Source organism: Liolophura sinensis, chromosome 1 (assembly GCF_032854445.1).
Source record: "Liolophura sinensis isolate JHLJ2023 chromosome 1, CUHK_Ljap_v2, whole genome shotgun sequence".
NCBI classification, from domain to species: Eukaryota; Metazoa; Mollusca; class Polyplacophora; order Chitonida; family Chitonidae; genus Liolophura; species Liolophura sinensis.
Genome location: NC_088295.1, coordinates 7,300,035 through 7,311,985, shown reverse-complemented (window position 1 = coordinate 7,311,985; position 11,951 = coordinate 7,300,035). Strand labels below are relative to the sequence as shown.

The 11,951-nt window shown below is 41.3% G+C and overlaps 1 protein-coding gene across 1 annotated transcript; it reads left to right on the top strand.

The window, feature by feature from the left end:
* Positions 1-1,647: 1,647 nt before the first annotated feature.
* Positions 1,648-8,163, top strand: LOC135471588 (RYamide receptor-like). The gene is made up of 2 exons (XM_064751274.1): positions 1,648-2,397; positions 7,774-8,163. Exons 1-2 carry the CDS (start codon positions 1,648-1,650, stop codon positions 8,161-8,163), a joined length of 1,140 nt encoding a protein of 379 aa, XP_064607344.1.
* Positions 8,164-11,951: the final 3,788 nt, after the last annotated feature.

Sequence of the window (11,951 nt, the reverse complement as noted above, 5' to 3'; positions counted from 1 at the left end):
GCCTAGGACAAATTTCGGCGTTCACTATGATCTCTTTACTGCTTTACTAAAAACGAAATGTCAGGTGAATAGGTCTGTATACGCTAAATTCACAGATGTAATTAATTCTCTAAAACGGCTTATAGAAGAACTGGAATGCACGTATGCACACGGAAATATATACACATGCTAAGATCATACCACACACTGATTAAGAAATTGAGCGGGGGGGGGATAGGTATCTGTGCATTATCACCTTAAAGCCACAAGCCTGTATGTGTAAAAGGGTGACACTTTGATTATGCTACGCACTTGCGGATGCGCAAGGATATAATAAGTGCAATGTTTCATTCCAAATCGGATTAAGTTATTTGGTCAAGGCGTGGTCATATTAACTATAATTGTTGCTTTTTCACCTGCCTATTTATAGTAAGGTAGGTCTATGTAATTTCATATTCTACGAGGCATGTTTCTTTCAGTGGAATTTTAAAGTTGACCTACCAATAATTCAACGTTTTCCTATGGGTCATTGGTTTTATTGTTACGATGCATTTGCTTTTTGAACTAGTGCCCGCCTTTAGTATCCGGATACAGTCTGCAGTACTTACTGAAGTATTTATTTTTTTGGTGCTTTCTTCCGTGCAGAAAAAAATATTGCCACGTTGACTCCATCCAAGACAAGGCCACCATGGTGTATACATGGGGCTGAAAAATCATTAAATATCATTAAAATCACTAAACAACCATGAAATAAATAAATAGATAAGTACATGTATGTCGCTGTAGAAAAAAGGCGATACATGCAGACGTATGGTTCGCCTGTTGATATCCAGCCTGCTCATTACTCAGAGGTCTCCTTTCAGGGTATGTGATTTGACGTCATTGTTGACAATGGCAGCTCTGCTCCCTTTTATCGTCTTGACATGAAGGATTCTCGGCTGCAAATCGGTATTAATTTTTAGGCCACCGCAGTTAGTAGCGTTGTTACAGGGCGCTTCGTTTCCAATGACTTTCAAAGCCTTGTAGCTCGTTATGATGGCTTCGTTTTTCCATTCAGGTTTTCAGTAACAGTAATGTGCTCAAAAAGCCTCTAGAAAACCCTGCCCCATCAGGTGACAAGAGCTCCATTCCTCAACCTTTTGTTCTGCAAAAAAAGGGACGGAAAATTCGGATCTGTCAGGGTTACTGAACGTTAGTGTCGATTAGATAGACTGAAGTGCCTGAGCTCTTTAACCGAAATGACGAACCCAGTCTGAGAATTTCCCCGGGTATTAGGGACGGGCTTTGCTTGGTGTAAGTTTGGCCTCTCGTAGTAAGTAGTTTAAGGAATGCCGAGTTGCACAGGACCTTGTGGAAAGGCGCATGCCACAGTCCATTCACAAGCACAGCAGGATTACGTCATCGTGATGGATACAACAAGCTTGTCAAAGCCAAGCCAGACACATGGCTGGGTGTTACACATGCACAGGTGCTGAAGACCATCATGTGACTGTGAGTGATACGACGTATGCTGCACCTGACGTACTCTGGGTGGTAATATGTGATAATACGACGACCCAGTTGGCCAATTAGCAGAGATCGTTTGCAGGGCTGTTTATGCGGAATTTTCCTCACTCTACCATTTTCTGTAACAAGTGTGCCACAGTGCAAACATATCGTAGAGAAGACATGGAAATTGTTGACTATATGTGTAACTCTACCGACATAACGGAACTAAAAGATGCAAACCAGAGTGCAGAAAACGACGACCTGAACACGGTGTCCGGTCTGCCGGATACTAAAACTAAGCTACTTGTCACATTTCTCTATGTCACGGTCATTTTCGTGGCTGTTGGTGGCAATGCTGTTGTATGTTACACAGTTTTGTGGTTCCAGCAAGTTAAGAACGTGACAAGCTATTTCATTGTTAACTTGGCTTGTAGTGACATGCTAATGGCCAGTGTGTGTATTCCCTTCACGTTTGTGTCCAACCTGATACTCATGTACTGGCCTTTTGGGGCCATCATGTGCCCCTTGGTGTGTTACCTCCAGACTGTATTTGTCTTTGTTAGCGCCTATACAATGGTGGCTGTTAGCATTGACCGATACATTGCTATAGTGTACCCGATGCGGTACCGTCTTTGTAAGCGACACGCCGTTCTCATGATTATTGGAGTGTGGGGACTGTCTCTGACTATCTCTCTACCCACAGCCCTCACCTCCACAGTCACGCTAGACAACGGTGTCCCATTATGTCAGGAAAACTGGCAAGAATCACTACTGAAGTATCATTACAGCCTGGTGGTTATGGTATTACAGTACTTTTTGCCCATCCTGTTCCTTTCGTTTGCCTATAGTCGTGTTGCCGCGGCCATCTGGTTCAGGAAGAGTCCTAGCAAACGGATTTCCGATGCCAGGCTTACCAACAATAAACAAAAGGTGAGTTCTAAAAACGACCGCAACCAATTTAACATTTACAAACAGTCTAGGAGGCCTGAACCTAATTAATGCCAACATTACGTAGAACATGTCAAGCAGCCTCTGCTTCAGATACTTCAGAGTTATAATGTCTAGGTCAAGAGAACTAGATCTCTGTGCGGTTACTCTTTACTGAAGTAAATGGTAGTTTTACAGCTTTCTTAATGTCAGACACTTCCAGAATCTGTATATAGTCTTCCCCTGCCACCATCCGCGTATTGATTTGGGACGCCAGGTTACCCGTCAACTGGATCAGCGTAGCCTTGTGTATCAACCGCATACCTTCATTCTAGGCCATTTGGGATCAGTATTAAACCCGATCGAAGATGTTTTCAGATTATAAAAACGGCGATGGTTTATTCAAGTCAACCAAACACGGTTGTTTTCAACCATTCTTTTGTTGAATCAGAGACAGACGACGCCTTTAAAATCAAACCCGTGAGACGAAAAAAGTCTTAATATACGACTGACAAATGATTCTCAGATATGCTGTTCAAAAAATAAGTGACTTTGGTGGTAGGCTCGCTGGTGTACAAACATTTCCTGAAGGCTTGTAGATGGCACAGAACATCTTATGCACAAAACCACTTATGTAGACAGCACAGAACCACTTATGTAGATGGCAGGTGCAGACTTGATGGTGACATCATGCTAAGGACATGCTTTTAGACGTAAAAAAAACCCATGCCGATGCCGATCTCTTTAATAATAAACTGTCTTGTCTATTATTAACACTCTGCGTACAGTTTTTCCAGATGGTAAAAAAAATAAGAATAAAACTAAAAAGTGGTATTGTGTCGTAAGAGCATTTAAATTCTAGCTAAATTCTAAGATGAAGATTGAAGGATCGTTTTGAATACATAGGCCTATACCAAACAATTTTGTACGGAAAATTTGCAGAGTTTATCCAATGCATATACGTTAAGTTTTCCATCTTCCGGGTATAATCGTTTATGGTTGGTCGTAATGAGCTCGCATTTATTTTGAATTAAAGTTGACCACTGTTTAATTATTGTGTGCCAAATTTCCATTTTTCTGTTGAATGCATATAAACTAACTTTTGCATCTTCCAGGCGTAGTTGTTTATTGTTGGTCGTAATTTAGTCTTTTCATCGTTTAGATAAATTTTTGTTTTCTCATTCAAATTTCCAAGTTGACAATTAATTAATTTCAGCTTATATTTCAGTTTCAGTTTATCTTTTGCAGTTTAATTTAAAAGAGTCATCTGCCAAGAAGCTATCGTTAATAGCGGCCTACAGAGAAAAAAACGACAGTGGCTCTAAAACGGGAACGCCTCTTACACAATTTGTGCCCTGTGATGTGCAGACAATGTAACACATTCGATAGTATACAAATGAAAGAGCCATTATCGCATTGTCCTTTAATTGATAAATCGACAACTTTTGCATCATAATATCTTAGCTCAGAAGATCGAATACTTTTTAGTCAATAAAAAATAAGTCCCACGAAATTGCAGCCGTCGATATCATATATCCATCAATGACATGAATGGTGTGAGAAAAGTAGATAGATTGCCATGTAATAAGTTGTTATTTTCCAGGTTTTTGTGAACGTGTCATTCTAGTATATAAAAACAATAAACCTCAACACATCCACTCGTCTATAATTTCCTGGATATATACGACTAAATCAGTCGAAATCTGAACAATTTCGCTGAACCATCTAATTGGCTCCCGTATACAGGAGCCCTTACACCGTTGTATACAAAACCCGCTGGAAAAATACTGGATATTTTCTGTTTGATACGAACAGCTTTTGTCAGCTTTTACAGATATGCAGGTAATTGTACAATGCAGTTAGTGATATAGGGATGTACACCTAATGGGAACCAAAACATGGGGGCCGCATCCTAATGACAGAGACCACTATGTGCTGATGACTGAGATCATTATATGCTGAAGGCAGAAACCGCAGAATACTGATGACAGATTTATAGACGAAAGATACTACCGTATGCTGATGATAGCATTGTAGAAAATAGATTGACGTATGCTGATGACAGAAACCACCGTACGCTGGTGACGGGCTTGTAGGTGACGAAGATTTCAAAATGCGGATTGTAGGGTACAGAGGCTGGCGTCTGATGATCACATCGTAGATGACAGACAACCGCATGCTGATGATGGACCGCATATGACAAAGACGACCCTATACTGATGACGGACAAGACATGACAAAGATTACCGTATTCCGAAGACGAACCTGAGAGGAGAGAGACTACTGTATGCAGATGACGGACAAGACATGACAAAGACTACCGATGGCTGAAGACGGGTATCAGATGACAGAGACTAAAGTGTACTAACGACGGGCCTGACATGACAAAGACAACTATATGCTGACGACGTGTCTGAGATGGCAGAGATTAAAGTATACTGATGACGGAACTGAGATGACAAAGACTGCCACATGCTGAAGACGGGCCTGAGATGACAGAGATTGTTGCTTGATCGTCTGTTGATGATTGGTCAGAAATGATAGAAATTAAAGTACGCTGATAACGGGCTGATATGACAGAGACTACTGCTTGGCGATGACGGGCCTGGAATGACAGAGACTATCGTCTGATGGTGACTACTGCTGGCCTTGTGTATCAAGTCCACTGATAACCGGCTGAGATGACAGAGGCAGCCGTGTGCTAATGACGTGTCTTAAATGATAGACTACCTTATTGTGATGACGGACATGAGAAGACAGAGACAACCGTATGCTTATGACGTGTCTGAGATGACAGATTACTGTCTGTTGACGACGGGCCTGGGATGACAGAGATTACCATATGCTGATGATGAACCAGAGATGAAAGAGACTAAAGTGTGCTGATGCTGATGACAAGGGACCACGTATGCTGATGATGTTCTTGTTGGTGACGGAGACTTTAATACGCTCATGGCATGGTTATAGATGACAAGCTATTGACATGATGACATGTTTGTAGATAGACAGAGGCTAACGTCTGATTATAGCCTTCTAGATAGTAGAGATTACTGTATGCTGATGACGGATCTGAAATGATAGAGACCTAAAATGATATGCTCATTACGGGCCTTAGATTACAGAGACTACTGTATGCTGATGACGGGCCTAAGATGACAGAGACTACTCTATTCTGAAGACGGGCCTGAGATGACAGAGACTAAAGTGTACTGATAATGAGCCTGAGATGACAGACTACCGTATGCTGATGACGGACCAGAGATGCCAGACACTGAAGTGTATTGATGACGGGCCGGAGATGACAGAGATTAACGTATAGTGATGACGGACCTGAGAGACAAACATTACCTATGCTGATGACAGGCCTGAAATGAAAGAAACCACGGTACACTGATGACGGGCCTGAGATGAAAAAATCAAAGTGTACTGATGGCGGGTATGAGATGACAGAGACTACTGTACGCTAGTGATGGGCCTGAAATAACAGACACTACGGTATAGTGATGACGGGTCTGAGATGACAGAGATTACCTATACTGATGACAGGCGTGAGAAGACAGAGACTAAAGTGTGCTGATGACAGGCCTGAGATGAAAGAGACCACGGTATTCTGATGACGGGCCCGAGATGACAAAATCAAGGTGTACTGATGGCGGGTATGAGATGACAGAGACTACTGATTGTTGATGATGGACCTGAAATAACATATACTTTGGCATATTGATGACGGGTCTGAGATGACAGGAACAACGGTATATTGATGACGGACCTGAGATGATCGAGACTACGGTATATTGATCAGGGGTGTGAGATGACAAGGACTACAGTATACTGATGGGGGGTCTGAGATGACCGAGGTGACAGAGACTACCGTGTGCTGATTACTGACTTGAAATAACAGAGACTACCGTATACTCGTGACGGGCTTGAGATGACAGGGACTACAGTATGCTAATCACAGGTCTGAGATGAAAGAGACTACCCAGTTCTGATGACGAGCCTAAGATGACAGAGACAACCGTATGCTGACGACGAGTCTGAGATGACAGACACTACTGTATGCTGATGACGGGCCTGGAATGACAGAAACTAAAGTGTTCTGATGACGGGTCTGAGATGGCAAAGACTACCGTGTACTGATGACGGGCCTGAGATGACAAAGACTACCGTGTACTAATGAAAGGCCTGAGATGACAAATACTTAAGTACAACGATGACAGGAACGACTGTATACCAATGACAGACGGAGATTACCGAGGCTACGGTATATTGATGAGGGCGTCTGAGATGACAGAGACTACCATATGCTGACGACTGACCTGAAATGAAAGAGACTACCGTCTGTTGATGACGAACCTGGGGTGGCACAGACTATCGTATACTCTTGACGGGCCTGAGATGACAGGAACTACAGTATACTAATGACGGACCTGAGATGACCGAGACCACCCGATGACGGGTCTGAGATAACAGGCCTACTGTATGCTGATAACGGGTCAGAGATAACAGAGACAAAAGTATACTGATGATGGATCTGAGATGAAAGAGACGAAAGTACAAGGGGGAAGGAAATTTTTGGTTGTACCTTTTTTCGATAGGTTGATTTTGTGTGTGTGAGTTTTAACTGAACATGAGCCTAAAGTCTTACGGGTGGGTTCTTGTGCTACTCATTGTATGAGTGAGGTGTCCGGAATTAATGACGCTATGCTTCTACCTCATGTCGATGCACCATCTGTTCGTGCGCTAGTGGGTGAGAAAGTCAGACGATCCTCCACAGGGTGTATGGCCTTTAAACATCTGCGGGGTTATCAAGGTGTTTTTCTTCAAATTAACTTCACCTCCTCTAATAAACGATGGTAGTATGGCTTCCATTATAGTTCCCTTTATATTTCTATTCTTCCCTCAAAAAGACTTATATAAGGTTATTTATTCCATAAATGTGACCCTGGACATGGGATAAAGCGAGTGAGATAAATATTGTACCCCGTCTTTGGAAGAATGTTGAGATCTACCTTATTGGCTCACGACAGTTAATTGATAAAAATCACCCTATCAAAAACTACACACACGCCGAACTACTTTGTTCTATTGTGTGAGTTTGCCGTCCACATTGAATGCAAACGTCCAATTTATGTTGACTGTGTAGCCATGGATACTAAGCATTTCTGCACTTGAATGTGCCAGAGGGAAACCCTTTCCCTCCTCTAAAAACCACCCTATTTATTCAAAGGTAGTCAGCCGAACCAGCAATAGCTAGATTCGAACAGATGACTTCATTCGTTAAGATATTCGGTCAGAAGCTATTACAAAAGCCAATTAGCGAGATCAGATATATAAGGGTGGCAACAACTCTGATGACATGATATGGTTATATTGCAGATGGTGAAAATTATGATGATCATTGTGATACTGTACGCCATTTGTTGGCTTCCGCTGCACGTGGTCACTCTGCTAGGCGACCAGAATCCGGCCCTCTACGATCGTCCCTTCATGCCCATCGCCTGGATCTCCTTCCATTGGCTGGCTATGAGCAACAGCTGCTACAACCCCTTCATCTATTACTGGATGAGTAACACGTTCAAACTGGGGTTCAAGTCTCTGCTTATTTGTAGATGTTGTGTGTGTAAACATCGGAACACGCGACATTACAAGAGGGGGCTGTGGCGAACGAAAGCAAGAAAAGAGTCACCGTGTAGGAAGTCTTACGTGGGACAAAATGTTCTCGGCGACAGAAAACGTTGTATCGAATCCTTTAGTTCAAGTGTGTAACTTACAGCATCAAGAAATATTCGGTGGTTATCCCAACGTCCGGTGACATCTGAAGGTTGATCCATCGTGAAGTAACATTCTTCTTTTTCCTGGTGTCCAGTAAGACTTGAGGGTTGATCTAGAGTCGGATGTATGTTACATCAAGTAGAAATTGATTGCTGTTTCATTTTTACAGAACATTCGGTGGTTGATCCATTGTCATATAAAATATGATTGTTGTCCAGCGCCAAGTACTTAACATTCAGTGGTTATTCCATCGTCACGTAACATGGAATGGTTGTTCCAGTGTTAAGAAACATGCAATGGTTTTTCTGCGTGAAACGTGAGGTATAACATTTTATGGTTGCCCTTGGATTAAGCTACACTCAGTGCTTGTTCCAGCTCCAAGTGGCATTCGATGGTGGTTCAGCGTCAAGTCTCACCCTGTGGTTGTTTCTGCGTTAAGTAGCATTCGATTCCAGTCTCAGCGTTAGGTAACATTTGATGGTTGAACAATAAAGAATAAATGATTGTAACAGCGTTAAGTAACCTTCATTGTTGCCCCAGTGTCAAGTAACATCAGATAGTTATTCTAATCTGAAGAAAGATTCTATACAAGGAGTAAGACTCGATTTTTCTAACGTAAAGTAAGTCAATGTGGACAGTGATGATTAATGAAGCCGGTGTAATATTTTATTGTTTAATCCTGCTATAAGATCCGATTGCTGCAAAATCAAGAAAGATTCAATGTCTGTTGTTACAGCATGTTACAAGGTCCAATATTTGTTCCTGACTTCATGGACGATTCCTTCTTGTTCTAACTTCACAAAAAAATTCAATATTTGTTCTGACTTCACTGAGCATTCCATACCTGTAGCTGGCCTAACTTAATTTAACGTTAGCATTCGATGTTCTTTCTTTCTCCAAGCTCAATTCCATTCTTATCAGTACGAATATGATGTAAGATTTCAGGTGTGTCCAGTCCTTGAACTGGGTGTTCCTGGTGTGTATAGTGTGGTAGCTGATTCGGTGTTTTTCAGTTTCAAATATGACTGAATGTTCTTTATTAAACCTTGTTGGATCATTCGATCTTTGTCTAGCCTTAAGTAAGGCTGGGCGTTCCTTAAGTGTGGTAACTGATTCAATATTTGTTCAGCCATAAGTAAGACGGGATATTGTCTATTCGTTAAAGATGATAGCACATTTGTTGTCATTATAAACAAAATGAACTCGAGGGGCGTTATAACGTGTAAGTTGTGACTGAAAGATGAAAATGCTGGGCCTTTTGTGGTGCAATAAAAATCCTGAATTGTTCTCAGATTCCAAACATGCCGTGGTTTGTTCGTTATGGAAAAAGGCATGCCAACTAATCCGGAAGACCTTTATTCTTTCTTGTATTATCACTTATTTGTCTTTTAGTGATGCAAAGAGATTAGAACCCTTTTGATTAGTGGACATTTTAATTTTAATTTTAACCACCCTGACCTCAAACACTTGCATAGGTCACTTTTAACTGCAGTTCGAGTAAAATCCAATTTTCCCAGGTTGTCTGTTACGAGAATCCCTCTGTCACTATCAGTTTAACTGAGGAAAGATAAAAGTCCAAAGGCCGGAATTTCACTCGTGTTTTGTTTGTGCAGGAGTGTATAAACCATGCAGCAACAATGAAGCCGGAAATAAATATCAACAAAGTATTCCAATCTTTAGCTAATTTTGTCAATAAATGTCGTACAATTTAGCCTTTCATTTAGTATATGATTTTCTTAACTATTTTGATATTCTCCATATCAAACTTCTCAACAACTGTTGTTCTATTTCCATGTGACCTCTTTGTGAATGTCTATACATCATTTAAGCATCATTATGACACTAATAAATATAATTTCTGTTTCAGAATCATATTCTTAGTTTGTTTTATGGAAAAATGTTATCATCCTTCACCACCCCAAAATAATTGCTATATGATTTGTACCAGCAATAAATATTTTATTTATTTATTTGATTGGTGTTTTATGCCGTATGACCTACTAAATGGCAATAAATAAACACTTCACTTGGCACAAATCTTTCAGTTTGCATCCTTCTGTTGTCTTACAACTACGATCCTTTCTGACCCTGTCTTACTTTCGTGAAGAGCAGTAGATATCCTACCGTTCATCGTATTATATGTCTGAATACCAGAGTGTTCAAGTGTGTTACTGCTTTGTTTTGTGCTCTGAACAATGCACTATTGAACTTGAAGGTGTGCGCAATCATCTAACTTAAGTTTGCTTGTATTCACGAAAAATAATTGTTCCATGGGTTGTATTTCGTGTCTAATCTACGTTCCAGAAACCGTTATAACAAATGGCGTTTACCTGTCACAAAGTCGTATCCGGAAAGGGTGTTTGAGAAAGCTGCGTGGTTCGGTCTAACGATCTGGTTATAGAACGGTGGATTAGAACGCAAAGTCCTGAACTGAGAAGCCACTCAACATAAAGGACGACGGCCACCGGGCGTAAAGTAATCTCTGGCCGGCGTTCACCTTGCTGACTTCAACTTCTGTCAGCCAGATGGAAAATCAATGTCTTAAGAACAAATGCCCTTTACGAGCCAATACCTCTTGCTAATAACTGATTCTATGTCACAGCAGGGATCTTCTTTGTGGTGTATCCCACATACGGGGACAACAAAAATATTATATGCTTTCAGTGTAGAGCGTTACATGAAGACATTGTGAGTAGGGTGGGTGGCCCGCCGCTCGCCATAACGCAGTTAACCATCACCTTGACAATCACTGTTCTGAATCAACACCTCTGCACAAAGGACTCCTCTGTTATGAAGGTTGCCTACAGTTTGCATGTAAGAAAACGAATAGATGGATCACGGTTTCTGTTTATTTAGTGAGCAATGTTTCGGTAAATGTATTAATACCGTTATCAAGCATAATGCTTTCCTGCATACGGCTTAAAGCATTATGTTTGATAACGGTATTAGTACCTAGTATACCAAATCGTCGCTCTCTGAATAAATAGAAGTTGTGATCCACTTATTCCTTTTGTTATCCAACTCTTTTTCTCCACTCCGCAAGTCAGTCGGCATGTAGTTTATTTGACAACGCGTGATTGGCAAAGAGAGCCGGAAGGGCTGGTCAAACCAATGTCCTTGACATATTACAGGGTGGGTGACATGGTAGTAATCAGGAGCCTTAGATCGCCAAAGTAATTATGTGAATGTTTTTATTTCAAATTTTGTTTTGTACATACACATGCTTGGTATAAAAATAATAATGATAATGTATTTTTGAGCAAACTTTGAGCAGGTATGAGTTTCACTGATACAAATTTGAACGGACCGCTTCGGTGGCTTAATGGTTAGAGCTTTCGCCTAGAAGGATCAAGCCCTGCTCGGGTTAAACCCGAGTTTAAAAATGGTACCTGTTGCTGCCTTGCTCGGTGATCAGCACTGAGAGGATAGCACAACGAATGGTACTTGTTGCTGCCTCGCTTGGTGATCAGCACTGAGAGGATAGCACAACGAAACAAACGAAGAACACACAGTATATATGTTTACACACCTAATGATTTCTCGTCGTCATTTAACTGAAATTTTATTTATTTGCTTGGTGTTTTACGCCGTACTCAAGAATATTTCAATTATACGACGACGGCCAGAATTATGGTGGGAGGAAACCGGGCAGAGCCCTGGGGATACACACGATTCCGCAGGTTGCTCACAGACCTTCCCTCATACGTCCGGAGAGGATGTTAAACGTTAACATTATCGCTTACGGAAAACTAGTGAGGGCTCCTTCACTAAGGCAGCAGTAT